This window comes from Microtus pennsylvanicus, chromosome 15, assembly GCF_037038515.1.
Source record: "Microtus pennsylvanicus isolate mMicPen1 chromosome 15, mMicPen1.hap1, whole genome shotgun sequence".
Lineage (NCBI taxonomy): Eukaryota > Metazoa > Chordata > Mammalia > Rodentia > Cricetidae > Microtus > Microtus pennsylvanicus.
This window is the reverse complement of record NC_134593.1, coordinates 2,580,278-2,596,153: the sequence shown is the minus strand read 5'-3', so window position 1 is coordinate 2,596,153 and position 15,876 is coordinate 2,580,278. Positions and strand designations below refer to the sequence as shown.

At 45.2% G+C, this 15,876-nt stretch overlaps 2 protein-coding genes across 14 annotated transcripts in view; one reads left to right on the top strand and one right to left on the bottom strand.

Annotated features, from left to right (window-relative positions):
* The first annotated feature begins 1,444 nt into the window (after positions 1-1,444).
* Dnajc9 (DnaJ heat shock protein family (Hsp40) member C9) lies at positions 1,445-6,955 on the top strand. 2 transcript variants are annotated; one of them, XM_075949074.1, is made up of 5 exons: positions 1,506-2,053; positions 2,220-2,360; positions 2,440-2,694; positions 5,969-6,055; positions 6,379-6,955. In XM_075949074.1, the coding sequence occupies exons 1-5, from the start codon at positions 1,874-1,876 to the stop codon at positions 6,490-6,492; spliced, it is 777 nt and encodes a 258-aa protein (XP_075805189.1). In that variant the 5' UTR covers positions 1,506-1,873; the 3' UTR covers positions 6,493-6,955. The 2 variants fall into 2 exon arrangements, with proteins under 2 accessions (XP_075805190.1, XP_075805189.1); XM_075949075.1 differs by lacking the exon at positions 2,220-2,360 and having other exon boundaries at positions 1,445-2,053.
* A 2,046-nt stretch (positions 6,956-9,001) lies between these two features.
* Fam149b1 (family with sequence similarity 149 member B1) overlaps positions 9,002-15,876 on the bottom strand; it is a 44,696-nt gene continuing 37,821 nt past the window's right edge. For 4 of the 12 annotated variants that reach the window (XM_075949961.1, XM_075949960.1, XM_075949959.1 and 1 more), the window contains 6 exons: positions 13,130-13,354; positions 12,372-12,495; positions 12,005-12,124; positions 10,449-10,527; positions 10,094-10,187; positions 9,381-9,560 (listed from right to left, as the gene is read on the bottom strand). In XM_075949961.1, coding sequence (XP_075806076.1) covers positions 9,506-9,560; positions 10,094-10,187; positions 10,449-10,527; positions 12,005-12,124; positions 12,372-12,495; positions 13,130-13,354 — 697 coding nt within the window. In that variant the 3' untranslated portion in view covers positions 9,381-9,505. Of the gene's footprint in view, positions 9,561-9,797; positions 9,877-10,093; positions 10,188-10,448; positions 10,528-12,004; positions 12,125-12,371; positions 12,496-13,129; positions 13,355-15,876 lie in introns of those variants that run through there. The other 8 variants (XM_075949964.1, XM_075949962.1, XM_075949963.1 and 5 more) reach the window with 8 other exon arrangements.

The following is a 15,876-nucleotide window of genomic DNA, read 5'->3' as shown; positions in this document are numbered from 1 at the left end:
AAAGTTGACAGCTGTGGCCTTCCTCTGGCTTCCACACATGTGCTGTAGCAGGCACATACCCACCTAACTCACACACACACATCATACACAGAAGACAGTCAGTGATAGAAGTGTTGTGCTTAGGCATCCTGAGTTTGGTATGTAAATGAGAGGCCTATGAAATCAAATCTAACATGTGCTTCACCAGAACAATAGGACTCTATAGCTACTGGCATGAATTACTTGTTGAAGGGACACTGGCCTACTCTAGCATGTAGCTCTGGCAGGCCTTGCCCTTCTCCCCAGTTCCCTCTGCCTTGCTAAAAACCATTAGATTAAATCCCTAAAGTTAGCCACCAGCATTTATTCCTTATTTGACTACTTCATCCTCCTGAGGCTAACAGGTCCAGCTATCCAAGTGTTAAAAGTCCAGCAATCAAAAACCCCCTTTGGTTTATCCAACTAACATGCCCAATCAGTATACACCAGGACGTCCAAACGCAGACCCTCCCGTTTTTTCTCAAGGTCATTGGCTACTGTTTGCTGCCTGAGTCTGGAAGCAGCCACTTTAACTTTTCTTCCCACTTAATAAAAAGGATCTTTCTGGAAAATAGGTGTTTGGGTGTGGTTTGTGCCTAATCCTGGGTCTGAGAGGGAGCCTCAGCTACGCATGGGGGTATCTCTTTCACATGATCATTTGTTTTTCACAAGCTGGATAGATAATGTAGGTTTCAAATTTAGAGTAAGGCTAAAATACTGGAAGGTTCCAAGGTCTGCTCATGCTCTGACTTGTCTTATCTGGGTTCTAGAAACATCTACTAGCAAATGCACTTTCTGAGACTGAGGCTCTCCAACGTGGCTGCTGGTTTTCCTTCACTTGGCATGAGGGGTCTTTGAGAATAGATAGAGAGGGACTGCCTTTAGTTGTCTTTGATTTTTAGATATGAGGAGTGGGAAAAGCTGAGAAAGCACTGAAATGTTTAAAATGAGAGGTTGAGTCAATCTTATGTCCACCAAAAGTGTCAGGTGACTGGAGCAGGCAAGTAGAATTAATTCTGTGCTGTCTAATAAATACGGTCCTGCCTGGAATATAAAAGGTATTTTTTGTTTTTGCAAGGATGGTTCCTCAGTAACAGCTCTGGCTGCCATGGAACTGGCCCTGTAGACTAGGCTGACCTCAAATTCACAGAGATATGCCGGTGTGTGCCACCACTGCCTGACTGATAAAAAGTCCTTGAAAACTTGCTTTGTGCGTTTGGTTTGACACAGGCTTTCTCCCGTGTCAAGGATTGAGGGATTCATCCCAGGTGATGTCATTTGGGCCTGTATAGTTGTGTTTCGAGAATCTTAAAAAAACTCACATTACTTTAACCTTTGGGTTGAGTATGTTAAATTTCTCAACGCAAATACATGCCCATTCGTATTACATTTACTTATGTGATTTGTGTGTGTGTAGGTCAGAAGACAACTTGATGTGTTCTGTGCTGGGGGTCATCAGGTATGGCTGAGTATCCTTGCCAGCCCGAGTAGCCGCTTTCTATTGGGAAACTGCTAAATGTTTTCATGTGTCATTGAGTGAGCTTCTATGTAAGAACCCTGGAGGCAGACTTCGGGGCAGGAAGGAGTGCTGGCGTGAGAAGTGGGGACGGCTTGCTTCCGCTCCAGGAGACTAGGCGCTCCACGCACGCAGAGAGCAGTATTTTCACGGGCGAGATCAAGTCCGCTTTGCGGCTGCCGTAAAGCGCGCTTGCCCCGCCCCCGGTGCGCCGCCTGTGACGCAACGACCAAGGCTTTTTGGGCGGGAAAAAGGCGGTGGGTGGGTAGAGGCCGCGGGGGGTGCGGAGCGGCTGTGGACAGAGTTATTCGGCGTTGGCGGAGCCGTGCTTTCCGGGTCATGGGGCTGCTGGAGCTCTGTGAGCAGGTGTTCGGCACCGCCGACCTCTACCGGGTGCTGGGCGTGCGGCGTGAGGCTTCCGACGGCGAGGTCCGACGCGGCTACCACAAGGTGTCCCTGCAGGTGCACCCCGACCGCGTAGACGAGGATCAGAAAGAGGACGCCACTCGCCGCTTCCAGGTATGTGGGCCCGCGTTCGGGCGGCCACCCGAGCTTCTCCCGCACCGCGGGACACCATCCCCGGTACAGCGCACTGCTGATCCCAGGCCTGGAATTTTTAAGCATTTCTGGCCGCCCAGTGTCAGCGGGAGGTTCAGGGTGACTTTTGGATGCTCTTTGCCTGCAGATCTTGGGAAGAGTCTATGCGATTCTGAGTGACAAGGAGCAGAGAGCAGTGTACGATGAGCAGGGGACTGTGGACGAGGACTCTGGTAGCCTCAACCAGGACCGGGACTGGGATGCGTATTGGAGGTTACTCTTTAAAAAGGTAGCAGGGCTTTGATTAATTACACCGTCCAGTTCATAAGTACAGTTCTCGAACTTAAAGCGATCTTCTTTGTTATTAGATATCGCTAGAAGACATTCAAGCATTTGAAGAGACGTACAAGGGTTCCGAAGAAGAGCTAGCCGATATTAAGCAGGCCTATCTGGACTTCAAGGGCGACATGGATCAAATCATGGAGTCTGTGCTTTGTGTGCAGTACACAGACGAACCCAGGCTAAGGAACATCATTCAACAAGCTATTGATGCCAAGGAGGTCCCATCGTACAATGCCTTCGTCAAAGAGTCTAAACAAAAGATGAATGCAAGGAAAAGGAGGGTAAGTCTGAATGCTATTCGTAGCATATCTTAGCTGCTCCAGAAAGGGATCGTGGAGTATTTAAGACGATGGGAATCAGGACTGCTGACATGGGGCTCACCTGTGGCACTCATCTGGCAGGCTTGTCAGATCATGAAGAAAACCCTGGTGTTTGCCTTTTTATCCCCCCGGTATGTTATGCTGAAAATGATTTTACTTTATGGATTGTTTGAAATCACCCTAAAGTGCTTCTGAAACACTTCTCACATGGGGCAGACCTTGTAGCTTGGCTATCTTAGGGAAGGAAATGTTGGGAACTTGGTTACCGTGGCATAGGCTGTGCCATTTGTGGTTGGTGGACAGAGAGAAGATGTTGGAGTGTGTTGATCCTGGTACTTGAGCACTGAGGAGGCTAACGTAAGAGATTGCCGCTTCTGAGGTCAGGCTGGATTGGTTGTCTAGTATGTGGTAGGTCCCAAATTAAGTCTCCAAAATGGCTCAGAAGAGGCGGAGAAAACACAGATTCATTTTTTAAAATTCTGTAGATGCATGTAATTATTAAAAATTGTAAACTAAAGAGCTGGAGAGATGACTGTGGACATACACTGCTCTTACAGAGGCCCAAGTTGATTTCCAGCACCAAAGTCAGGTGCTTCACAACTGTCTATAACTTGGGCTTCTAGGGATTTGACCCCTCTGGTCTGGTCTCTAATCCCTGAGTGGTCTCTCCAGATCCTATCTGCTCTTTTTTTAATTTTTTTTTTTTTTAAAGCACACTTGAAGTGAGTCTTTCTGGCCACTCTGAAGAACACTTGACTGCTGAGAGCTGAGGACTGGGACTTGTGATTAAGCCAGGGTTGTTAGAAATGACAGCATAGGAATTCAAGGTAGGGAGCATCTGTGTTTATACACTTTGGAAAAGTGACCATGGACTGCTATTAAAGCAACAGTTGCTTCATCTTTGCTTTCACAATGAGAGAGCTTCCTGGAGAGCAGGCAATTTAAGATTTTAGGGATATGGTGGGCACTTGAGTTGTCTTCTGTGTGGTTCAAGTAGGTGGGCAAAGAGCTGGAGCTTTTGGATGCATGGAATTTCAGAGAAAAACTGACCTTTGTGTATGGGGCCTGCTTTACTGGAATAAGAGACTGCCGTTTCTGTTGCTCAGAGGGAAGAAGTGAGAAGGCACCATTTGGTTGTGTCGTGCCCACCGCGCTAGTCATTTTAATCATTTTCTAGGTAAAACTGGGACAGCTGTACTCGAACATGCAATTTTAGTTTGAGAAACTTGATGGCGGAAAGACAGTTTGAAAACTGCCTACCAGTGTGAGGGGTTTAGGAGATGCTGCATCTGAGAGGTGAGAGGAAAACAAAGCTTGTTCTTGTTCTGTAATAACAAGATCCCAATTTATTATTATTCCTACTATTAGTAAAATTCTTTGCTAATTAGAAATTTTTATAAGGAGTTAGGGCCATGTATTTTATAATTTTTTTAATTGATATTTATTGAGTTCTAATTTTTCTCTGCTCCCCTTCCTGCCTCTCCCCTCCCCACTTCAATCCTCCCCCAAGGTCCCCATGCTCCCAATTTACTCAGGAGATCTTGTCTTTTTCTACTTTCTACTTCCCATGTAGATTAGATTTATGTAAGTCTCTCTTAGTGTCCTCATTGTTGTCTAAGTTCTCTGGGATTGTGGTTTCTAGGCTGGCTTTCTTTGCTTTTTATGTTTAAAAACCACCTATGAGTGAGTACATGTGATAATTGTCTTTCTGTGTCTGGGTTACCTCACTTGAAATAATGTTTTCTAGCTCCATCCATTTTCCTGCAAAATTCAAGCTGTCATTATTTTTTTTTTGCTGTGTAGTACTCCATTGTGTAAATGTACCACATTTTCCTTATCCATTCTTCGGTCAAGGGGCATTTAGGTTGTTTCCAGGTTCTGGCTATGACAAAGCTGCTATGAACATGGTTGAGCACATGTCCTTGTGGCATGATTGAACATCCTTTGGATATATACCCAAAAGTGCTATTACTGAGTCTTGAGGAAGGTGGTTTCCTAATTTCAGAGAAATCACCACACTGACATCCAAAGGGGTTGTACCAGCTTGCACTCCCACCAGCAATGCAGGAGTGTTCCCTTTTCCCCACAACCTCTCCAGCCTAAGTTGTCATCAGTGTTTTTGATCTTGGCCATTCTTACAGGTGTAAGATGGAATCTCAGAGTTGTTTTGATTTGCATTTCTCTGATGACTAAGGATGTTGAACATTTCCTTAAGTGTCTTTCAGCCATTTTAGATTCCTCTGTTGAGGGTTTCTGTTTAGGTCTGGACTCCATTTTTGTTTTTTTTTTTTATTGGAGTATGTGATCTTTTGATGTCCAATTTCTTGAGTTCTTTGTATATTTTGGAGAGCAGGCCTCTGTCTGATGAGGGCCATGTATTATTACAGTTACTGCCTTTAGATGTTCTTGTGATATTTTGGCATATTTTGTTAAGTGAAGGCAGCTTTGAAGTCAGGTTAAAAAAATGCTAAAACTGAATTTCCTAATGTTTTCTCTACTCAGAAAACATTTTAAATTTATGTGTGTTTGTGCGTGTTTGCTGGTGCACTGTGTGTGCATGAGTGTGGGTTCTCACAGAGGCCAACACGGGGCCAACGAGGCTGTTGATTTCCAGGAGCTGGAGTGACAGGCAACCTGATGCTGGCGTGTCCTCGAAGGGCAAGAAATGCTGCTGACCACTAAGCTGGCTAGCCCGCTTGAGAAAGCCTTTGAACCACAGTGGTTCACAAGACTGCCACCAGTGCTCTGTACAAAATTGGGTTTCAGACGAAGAACTTGAAGTGTCTGATACCTGGCCTACCCGTCCAGGCTATGTGACCCTCCAGTCCATCTAGTAGATTGTTTTCCTTTGTGTCACCATATGGTTTGTGATGCTAGAGTACTTGTGCTCTCTAGGATAGAACAGAAAGGCTTACAAGAACCAAAAGTGTATGCCGCCTTCTGTTGAAAACCGTGTGTGATTTTATTCTTGTATCCCCGGCACTAGAAGGGGTCTTAACATTTTCTTTTTTCTTTTTAAGTTTTTTGAAACAGGGTTCCTCTTTTTAACAGTCCTGGCTGTCCTGGAGCTTGCTCTATCAACCAGGCTAGCCTTGAACTCACAGAGATCCTTGCCTCCCAAATGCTGGGATTAAAGGTGTGGACCGCTGCCTGGTTTAGCATTTTCTTTAAGGGAAAAAGGTGTAAATCTGTTATTTCTTGGTTGCCATGGAGTCTGATGAAAGTTTCTGTTCAGGCTCAGGAAGAGGCTAAAGAAGCAGAGTTGACCAAAAAGGAGCTGGGGCTGCAGGAAGGAGTGGACAACCTGAAAGCACTCATTCAGGTAAACGTGGCGGGCTTCTCTCACAGCCTCATGATCTCTTGTGTGTGCGTATGCTCTTGGGAATGGGTTCCAGTGTGTTTTTGTTTTCTTTTAAGGCGTAATTACACATAACTTGCACCATGTGTACAGTGGAGTAATTTCCCCTCTCCACACTGTACAGCTCTCACCCCTGGTTCTGGAATATTGTTACCACTCCCAAGGAAGCCGGTACCCATTAGTAGTCACTGGAGTGCTTCCTTGGCCCCACCCCCTCCAAACTATGAACTACTTTGTCTCACTGGACACTGCTGCATTTTGAAAGATGTATTTAACTTCTCAAACAGAGCAGACAAAAGGATCGGCAAAAGGAAATGGAAAATTTTCTGGCTCAGATGGAAGCAAAATACTGCAAACCTTCCAAAGGGAAAAGGACGGCTCCCAAGAAGGAAAAGAAATAATAGAATTTTTCTCTTCATATGTCAGTGGTGCCATGGTAGACAAGGTGAAGGCAGGTGTTAGCCTAACCTTTGCGAGAAGTTTTTTTCTGCTTAAAATACGTGGATCTCCTAAGCCAGGCAGGAGTCATCCCTAGAGTTCGCTGTGTGAGGGGTTCACATGAAGGGTGTAGCGGTGATGGTGGGGAGGGTGGATTTGACGTCTGCCTCCATGGGTTTTCTTCCCAGGGAGCTGATGTGCATGCACTTAAGAAATATTCTACCCTGGGGGGAGAACTGCAGATGGAATGTAAAGTGAACACCCTCAGAATACCCTAACAGCTGTTTCAATAATCCTAGATTCTCTTCCTGTTCTACTGTTATGTTTTTGTCTTCTGTCCTTGTGGGAACAGAAGTGGGTGTTCATATTACTGCAGATTTTTTTTTGTAAGAATGTATGTGGCTAAATAAAGAAAAACTTAAAAGGATGTGTTTCAATCTGTTTTCGTTATTTTTCATTTAGACAGGGTTTTTTTGTGTAGCTGTGACTGTCTTGGAACTCTGTTGGCCAGGCTGGCCTTGAACTCACAGAGCTCCACCTGCCTCTGCCTCTCCAGTGCCACCACTGCCCAGCCAATACTCAGGTTTTTTTAAGTGTGAGTACTAACTTGAGGGAACGTTCACATGAAAAGCTGCTTAGAAAGGAAGTCCACCCGTGTACTCACTGTGCAGACTTGTGAGAACAGGTTTTCATGTATACCCGGGGTTGGGAGGTATTTGCTACAGTATGTGGTGTATTTGTAGTGACTGTTCAAGTCCTGGCTGTCGACTAATACAGAAATTGAGCTTCTTCCTCTAGGGCATTATAATTCAAGGTAGATACATCACACATTTTTTGTGATCACAAGCACGCTGGAACTTTTGAATTGAAATATGATCTGGTGTGGGAGTTCTGAAGCATATTATCTAATTGATGGCATAAGAACAGGGAATAATTTAAGTCACTTTTGCTGGGTGGTGGTGCCACATGCCTTTAATCCTAACCCTTGGGAAGCAGAGGCAGGTGGATCTGTAATTCTAGTTCTAATTGTTCTTAATAATAAAAACTTGGAGTCAGTTATCAGGGGTGAAGGGTCAGAGAGAAGTAGAGCAGCCAACTACTAGAGAGTTCTTACCTATACTAGTGCTCAGACCAAAGAGGTGATCCTGTTGCTATGAATCCTCAGACTGTCCTGAGCTCCTGTCTCCTCCCACCTTATATGCCTCTGTCCAGCCATATAACTCCTGTCTCCACCTTTCTAGTGCCGGGATCATCTTTATGTGAGCTGTTTCTATCTACCAAGTGCTGGGGTTAAAGGTGTGGGCCACCACTGCCTGGACAGTGTTCTAGCTCTGCACTCTGATCTTCAGACAAGCTTTGTTTTTTTATAACATAAAATACCACACGGATCTCTGAGTTTGAAGCCAGCCTGATCTACAGAGCAAGTTCCAGGACAGGCTTCAGAACTACAGAGAAAACCTGTCTTCACCTTCGCATTTCCAGTGCCCTTGAGAAGTTCTCCGATTGCAATGCTCTTGGGATGGAGAACTGGCTCAGTGTAGAGTACTCACATCACAAGCATGAAGAGTGAGCTTGGAGCACGGCCACTGACAAAAAAACCTGTTGTGCATGAGCTCCAAGTTCAGCAAGAGACCCTGACTTAAAAAATGAGATGGAGCTGGGCGTTGGTGGTGCATGCCTTTAATCCCAGCACTCGGGAGGCAGAGGCAGGCGGATCTCTGGGAGTTCGAGGCCAGCCTGGTCTACAAGAGCTAGTTCTGGGATGGGCACCAAAGCTACAGAGAAACCCTGTCTCGAAAAAAAAAAAAAAAAAAAAAAAATGAGATGGAGAAACAGGAAAGGTACCCAACAACATCTGGCCCCACATGTATGTGCTCACAAAAGCCCCTGATGTGAAGCAGGCATATGAGGCTGTCCTAGGAAAAACTTTTTACCAGTGCTGATACCTTTTGTTAGCTTTTTTATTTTTATTTATTTTTTATTTTTTTTTTGGTTTTTTCGAGACAGGGTTTCTCTGTGGTTTTGGAGCCTGTCCTGGAACTAGCTCTTGTAGACCAGGCTGGTCTCGAACTCACAGAGATCCGCCTGCCTCTGCCTCCCGAGTGCTGGGATTAAAGGCGTGCGCCACCACCGCCCGGCGTAGCTTTTTTATTTTTAAAAGGAAAGTATGGCTGGCAAGATGGCTCAATAGGTAAGGCACCTACCCTGAGACTGATGGTCTGAGTTCAGCCTGACTCAGATGGGAGTCACCTTGAAGGTGGTCCTGACCACATGTGTATGCCCCCTCCCCCCCCATATGCATTCACACAAAAATTCAGATGTGATAGAGCCGGGCGGTGGTGGCACACACTTTAATCCCAGCACATGGGAGGCAGAGGCAGGTGGATCTGAGTTTGAGGACAGGCTCCAGAGTAACACAGAGAAACCTTGTCTCGAAACCCCTTCCCCCGGAAAAAAAAAGTAATAAAGAACTTAAAGTTTAGGAATGACATTTATTTGATGAGTATCTCAGATTTTTGGCAGCACTTTCTTCTAAAAATATGGTAAAATAGTGCAGTTCTCCAGAAATTAATATAAGTAGAAATATTCTGAAGCCAGTGATCTGAATCATCCGTGTGTATGGAATCTCACTGAACTGTATACGAATCAGACTGGTGATTGGTTACAGACAACATGAGCAGTGATTTGGGGCTGTTTTTCATTGTCACGTCTTTGGGTACAGTCTTTCCTACCCAGTGGAATAGCTGAAAGAAGACAGTAACTGGACACGGAACACTTGCCCATGCACTCTTTGGCAGATACGCTAGTGTTTCTCGGACAATTGTACCAAGATAACCCTTGAAGATGGACCAAGCTGCTGTCTGTAGGAGCTGTGCATTATCTGGTGCCTGAGCACTGGTGCATGAAGCCCTCCATGTGTCCGCAGTCTGCTGCAGCCTTGCGGGTTCTCACTTGTCCTTTGGTCACTGCCTGGTTCTAGAGATGGGTCCACCTCTGCTTTGAGGTTTTGTAGACCCATGTGACTGAGGACCTGTCAGATACAGAATTGCAGAGTGACATTAGTCAGCAGTTTATATTTGGTAATGAGCATCACAGTTTATATCTTAGGGACCTTTGCATAAATTACTAGTGGACTTTAAATTTGGAGACTGTAAATACTGCGAAGTACACATTCATCAAGGCACTAAAAGCCATGTTTAGATAGTCTACCCTACTGAAGAAACAACTGTCTAAGAAGTGAAAGCAAGCTGGGCTTGGTGGCACATACCTGTCAGCACTTGGGAAGCAGAGGCATGAGGATCTTCATGAGTTCAAGGCCAGCGTGGTCTGCAATGTGAGTTCCAGAACTGTCAGGGTTGTCTCCAAGCAAAACCAAACAAAATCAGAACTGTAGCCTAGTTGCTGAAGAGCCTAAGACACACATTTATTTCATTAACCTAAGTGTTAAAACTAATTAACAGCTGACTAAAAGTGTAGCTGATGTTGTAGCAAGATTGGAGGCTTTAAAAAAGATTTCTTAAACTTGTGTGTGCCTATGAGTGTGTGCCACACATGTGCAGATACCTGTGGGGGCCGGAAGAGGGAGTCTGATCTCTCGGATCTGGACTTACAGGTGGTTGTGAGTTGCCTGACATGGATGCTGGGAGCCTTGGGTTCTCTGGAAGAAGCAAATCTTCTCAACCACTGAGCCATTTTTCTAGTCCCCCAAGTTTTTTGTTTAAAAAGTAATTTATCTTAAATATTAGTTTATGGTATTAAAAAACAATAGAAATTTGGAGCTTTTAGGCCTTTCTTTTATACCCATCTTCCAAAACGATGCTAAGATGATTTACACAGATGAGGGACAGCTAAATATAGAAAGTCTGCAGGAAAGGAGAATGTGTAGGAACAGAGACAAAAGCAAGAACTGCAGCCCCACCTGTACCTGCAGCCCCTCTGCCAGGTCGGGCCTGGTGAGGATACTCAGATGCACAGGAATTTCGGTACTGTGTGTCTGGCTAAAAGAAAAGAAAAGATGTCTTAGGATGCAGCTTCTCCCCCCCAAAGATCGTTGTTTGAGGCTTAGAGTGCATTAGCTAATTTTCTACTGCTTTCATAAACCAGGGCAACTTAAGGAAGGGTTTAGTGAGTCTGAGGCAGGGAGGCAGGAGGCATGGCAGCAGGAACAGCTAAAGAGTGCATATCTTGAATTTCAACAGGAAGCCGAGAAATCTAGCTAGTAATGGTGGGAGTCTTCAAACTCCCACGCATCCTCAGTAGCATACTTCCTCTGGCCAGGCCTCCTAAACTGCCCAAACAGCGCCACTCCTAGGGACAAAGTATTCATATGTCCTACACTTTAACCACACAGGAGAACCTTGACATTAACAATGAAAAACTGTCACCTGCCAACCTGGGGTCACTATGTTAAATTCCAAGAAGAAAGTTTCAAGCCAGATGCCCACAATGCGATTTGCTAACTTGTAAGAATTGCATGTTAACTTTATTAATATGTGTTTAAGAAAATCTTAACATTTACAAATAATCCATATGGTGTAATGTTGCAACTGGACAAAAGGGATGTTTTCTTTTGCCTTCATTGTGTTGGGATTGCAGGTTTGCAACACCACAGCTGCCAGGAGAATGCCATCTGATTTCACAGCATGCCTTTTCCAGAGCCAACACTTGGTAAGAGGGAAAGACACCTATGACTTCATGATGATGAGATGGACTCAGACTTTCCATTTACTTTTTAGCTTTATGAAACTCAAACATTTCAAAGTTACTTCAGTTGGCTGTAGAGGCTCATGTCTTTAATCCCAGCCATTTGGAGGCAGTGGCAGGTGGATGAATTCGAGGCGAGCCTGGTCTACAGAGCAAGTTCCAGGACAGACTCTAAAGCTACACAGAGAAACCCTATCTCAAAAATTAAAAACACACCACCAACAACAACCAGATACTCCCTTAAAAGTAAAAGAGCTAGCAGGAGCGCAGACGCAAGGAGACAAGTGCCAGCTCTTAGAACACCCATCAGGTCCTCAATCTGACATCACTTTTTGGAGTACTTTCCACAGAGTGGAGCAGAAGTGAAGTTAGGCTGAGTGGATGTGCACTGGAGTTTATTGTGTTTATGCTCAGAGTAAGCTGCTGAGGATGTTCAGTTTATAAATAGGGGCATTTTACTACCAAAAAAGTGAGAATGGGGACAACTGAAAATTTTAAGGAGAAACGCTTAGTATTTTTATCATTAGAACACCCAACTGTTTTCCTTAGAGTTAATGAAACCACTTGATAAAGTCCTATGTTTGCCTAACATATACCCTACCCCCATTCTTTCCCTAACTACCAAGGACAAATAGGAGCTGAGTAGGTAGCTGTCTGCTGTAATTCCAGCACTTGGGAGTGGGAGGCAGGATTAGGAGCTCAAGACCATCATGGACTATCTGAGACGCTGTGTTAACCCCCTCCAAAACCAATAAATGGGAAGCACTTTACCAAAAATGACTGAGTTGTGTTGGGTCTAGAGAAGACAGGTAAAAGGAGCCTCTCTTGGGGCTGCTGGTTTGGCTCGTCCACCACTGCACTGCGAGCTCTGCTGGAGTCACCGTGGGCTTTCTGCGGAGGAGAGACAGCTAACAGTACATGTGTGGGTGTGGTGGGGGCGCTGCTGCGCACGTGCCAGATCAACACTGCCCGCATCAGCAGCGGTGGTGCCGGCTGCTGACAGCTCAAACCCCATTGCCACGGCCTAGAGCCTGACTATTTTTGAGAGAAGAATTAAGGTCACCATAAACTCTGCAGAACTACCACTGCCCAAGAGACTACAGGGCACACACCTGAAGGCTGTGTGAATGAGACTTACTGTTGGCCGCTGCGACCCCATGTTGCTCAGACGGTCTACTTCAGCTGTTCCAATAGGTGGCAGCAGATTGTTCCGACCCAGGGGCATCGGTGAGGGAGAAGACAGCGTGTCTGCAGTCGCTGGACTGCAGAGCCCACCAGCAAAACCGAGATGCAAAGCACAGTTGTAACAACACAAGCAAGTGGGTGAGAAATGCAGTCAGTGAATCGCTAAGTCTAGTGTGCTCACCTAGATTCTCGGAAAAGGGGAGCAATTTTGGAAAGAGTCCCCCCCCCCTTAAATTTCACAAATACAAATCTTCAACAGAATCAACTGAATGATCTCATCCAGTATTTTGTATTTCACTAAAACTTAAAAAAAATGAACTGGATTTAAACTACAGACAATTCATCGTATGACTACTTGAGTATTTGTTTCCAGGCATAGCTTAAATCTTATAGTCAAGCTCATTCTCTTACTATTCACATAACTACTGGTACTAGTTTTATAGTCAAACTCATTCTCTATTACTATTCACATAACTATTGGTACTAGTTTTGCCAGTTTCAGAAATTTTGCTTTTGAAACCTACACTCAGCCGGGCGATGGTGGCGCACGCCTTTAATCCCAGCACTTGGGAGGCAGAGGCAGGCGGATCTCTGTGAGTTCGAGACCAGCCTGGTCTACAGAGCTAGTTCCAGGACAGGCTCCAAAGCCACAGAGAAACCCTGTCTCGAAAAACCAAAAAAAAAAAAAAAAAAAAAAAAAAAGAAACCTACACTCGGTATCCTCTGAGGATTTCTTCTGCAGGCCATGGCGTCCCAGCACGTGAGTGGCTTGTGCTGATCGGATGAAGGGTGCGTGGTGGGGGGTTGCGTCTCCTGGCGGACTGTGCTGTATATGACAATGATGACGTACTAAGGTCCAGGGCTCGGTTTGGCCAATTTCGGTTTGAAAGGACGGAACTGGAGCCAGGCCTCATAAGTAGCTTGTCATCAAGATCTCTGGTGGCCAAATCAGAAAGCACAATGAAAATCTCTATGTAAAAGAAGACAGGGCTCTGGGTAAGAAGCCTCAACCTAAGACGTTCAGGGAAGAGAAGAGCCGAACGGCTTCCAGAGGCTACCTAGGATTCGGGCAGCCTGTTAGACAGCAGAGGCTGGGCTGGAGTTTGAGATCCTTCTCCTGGCCTCTCCAGTCCTGGATTATAACTGTGTACCTGACAATGACCTGTTTCACTCATACCTTTCTAGAATGAAGATTTGGTTATATGCCCATGGCCCACTTGCCACAGTCACTTGCTCAGTTGGGAAGGCGAGGCTGACAGGTACTTAGTGCATCCTGCCCACAGTCCTGCACTTTCTGAGCTGAGGAAATGTCCTCAGGGTTAGGTCTCAGACACCGGGGTGGCCTCACTGGTTTGGTACTGATTTGTTATTGAAATAGTGAGCTAAGTTTCAGGGAATCTAACGCCCTCTTCTGGGCTCTGTGGACACTGTACACACAACACACACATATATGTGGAAGTGAAACACTCACACAAATAAAAATAAACCTTTAAAGTGCTGAGCTAGTGGGAACAAGCAAAAGGTTCCTGCCACATGCTGTCCAGGACAAGAAGAACAGAGCAGACCCCTGTCTGCAAAAATCAGCTAAAGAATGCAATTCTCCTATAAGCCTGGTGCTGCCCTACAGACACAGCAGTGGGCTTGGTTTGTGTTTTACAAAGACACCAGGAACTCTGGCGATTCTGAGATGTCTAGGAGACAAGATGGAGGAGAGTGGAAGAAGTGAGGAGCCTGCCTCTGCCATGACTGCTCAGCCCATCAGGCCTGGGCTGTATCCAGGGCCTTGGTGTTTGGGAGGGTTTGGGAAGGACAGTGCCCAAGTTCTAGCCTTAGAGAGAACCACTCACTCATGTCTTCTTTTTCCAATTCACTCACTATATTCTAATTTAAAAACTATGGATTTAGCCAGGCATGGTGGCACACTCAGCACTTGAGAGGCAGAAACAGGTGGATCTCTTTGAGTTTGAGGCCAGCCTGGTCTACAAGAGCTAGTTCCAGGACAGGCTCCAAAGCTACAGAGAAATCCTGTTTCAAAAAAACTAAAAACAAAACAAAACAAACCCCAAAAAACTAAAACCAAAACAAAACAAAAAAGAGTCATGGATTTTAGCTGCTCTCCATCGGTGTTTTATTCTGTTAACTCCTTTCTTGTCTGATGGTGAGTTCAATTACCAGCTTTTACTAGGTGACATTTAAGTCAGTCTCCAGGCTTTGAAGGTGGTCCATTACTGAGAACAGAACCCAAAAGAAAAACGAACCTCCTGAGCTTGAGATCTCAGAACTGACTCTGATTCATTTGTCACTACAATATCCCCCAAGCTCAGTCATTCCTTCTTTGAGTGCTGGGGATCAACTACTTGATAGACAAGAATCTTCAGCCAAGCTCTGTGGTCCTGTTCACCATCACCCTGTGCAGGTGCTGGCTGCACCGCCGCCCTGCACTGGTGCTGACTGCACCATTGCCCTAAGCTAATGCTAGCTGCACCATTGCCCTAAGCTAATGCTAGCTGCACCATTGCCCTAAGCTAATGCTAGCTGCACCATTGCCCTAAGCTAATGCTAGCTGCACCATTGCCCTAAGCTAATGCTAGCTGCACCATTGCCCTAAGCTAATGCTAGCTGCACCATTGCCCTAAGCTAATGCTAGCTGCACCATTGCCCTAAGCTAATGCTAGCTGCACCATTGCCCTAAGCTAATGCTAGCTGCACCATTGCCCTAAGCTAATGCTAGCTGCACCATTGCCCTGCACTAGTGCTGACTGCACACCCTTACAGCTCTTGCTTATTCTCACTTCCTTTTGCTGAAGTACAGTTCCTGTCTCATGCTGTGTGATCCGCCCCAGCGTCCTAAATGTGACTATATGTCCTCAAAAATGTCCTATACAAAATACTTATAATACCTTTCTGCATAATAAATTAAACCCCACCTAAAGACAACCTAGTGACAACAGCATAGATAAATTATGGTGGCCATCTATAACTACATGAACAAATACTAACATTGCATGCATAGCTATCCACAATCTGATCACATTTATTCATGAATTCTTTCCCACTAATTTTACTGTGGACTATTTAAATTCTACAATATTGTCAATTATCTTTGATTGGAAGCATTGTAGTTCTAAAATATTACTTCTTTTGTGAGCCCGATGTGTTGGCACATGTCTTTAATCCCAGCACTCAGGAAGCAGAAGCAGGTGGATCTCAGAGATTAAGGCTGGCCTTGTCTACATAGTTGAGTTCCGGGACAACCAGAGCTACATAGACCCGTGCCACAAAAAACCAAAAACAAACAAAACCAAAACAAACAAAAAAACCTTTTTCTGTAAGAGTGTGGGTACTGTATGAAGGTCAGAGGACAGCTTTAGGGGCCAGTGCTCTCCTTCCATCACTTCAGTCCCTGAAGTCAAACTCAGGTTGTCAGGTGGCAGGCACCTGTATCCATTAAGCAATCC

Coding starts and splice junctions, on each gene's coding strand:
- Dnajc9 (XM_075949074.1), top strand. CDS start 1,874: ATGGGGCTGCTGGAGCTCTGTGAGCAGGTGTTCGGCACCGCCGACCTC. Junction 2,054..2,219: donor ACGCCACTCGCCGCTTCCAG/GTATGTGGGCCC, acceptor CTTTGCCTGCAG/ATCTTGGGAAGAGTCTATGC. Junction 2,695..5,968: donor TGAATGCAAGGAAAAGGAGG/GTAAGTCTGAAT, acceptor GTTTCTGTTCAG/GCTCAGGAAGAGGCTAAAGA.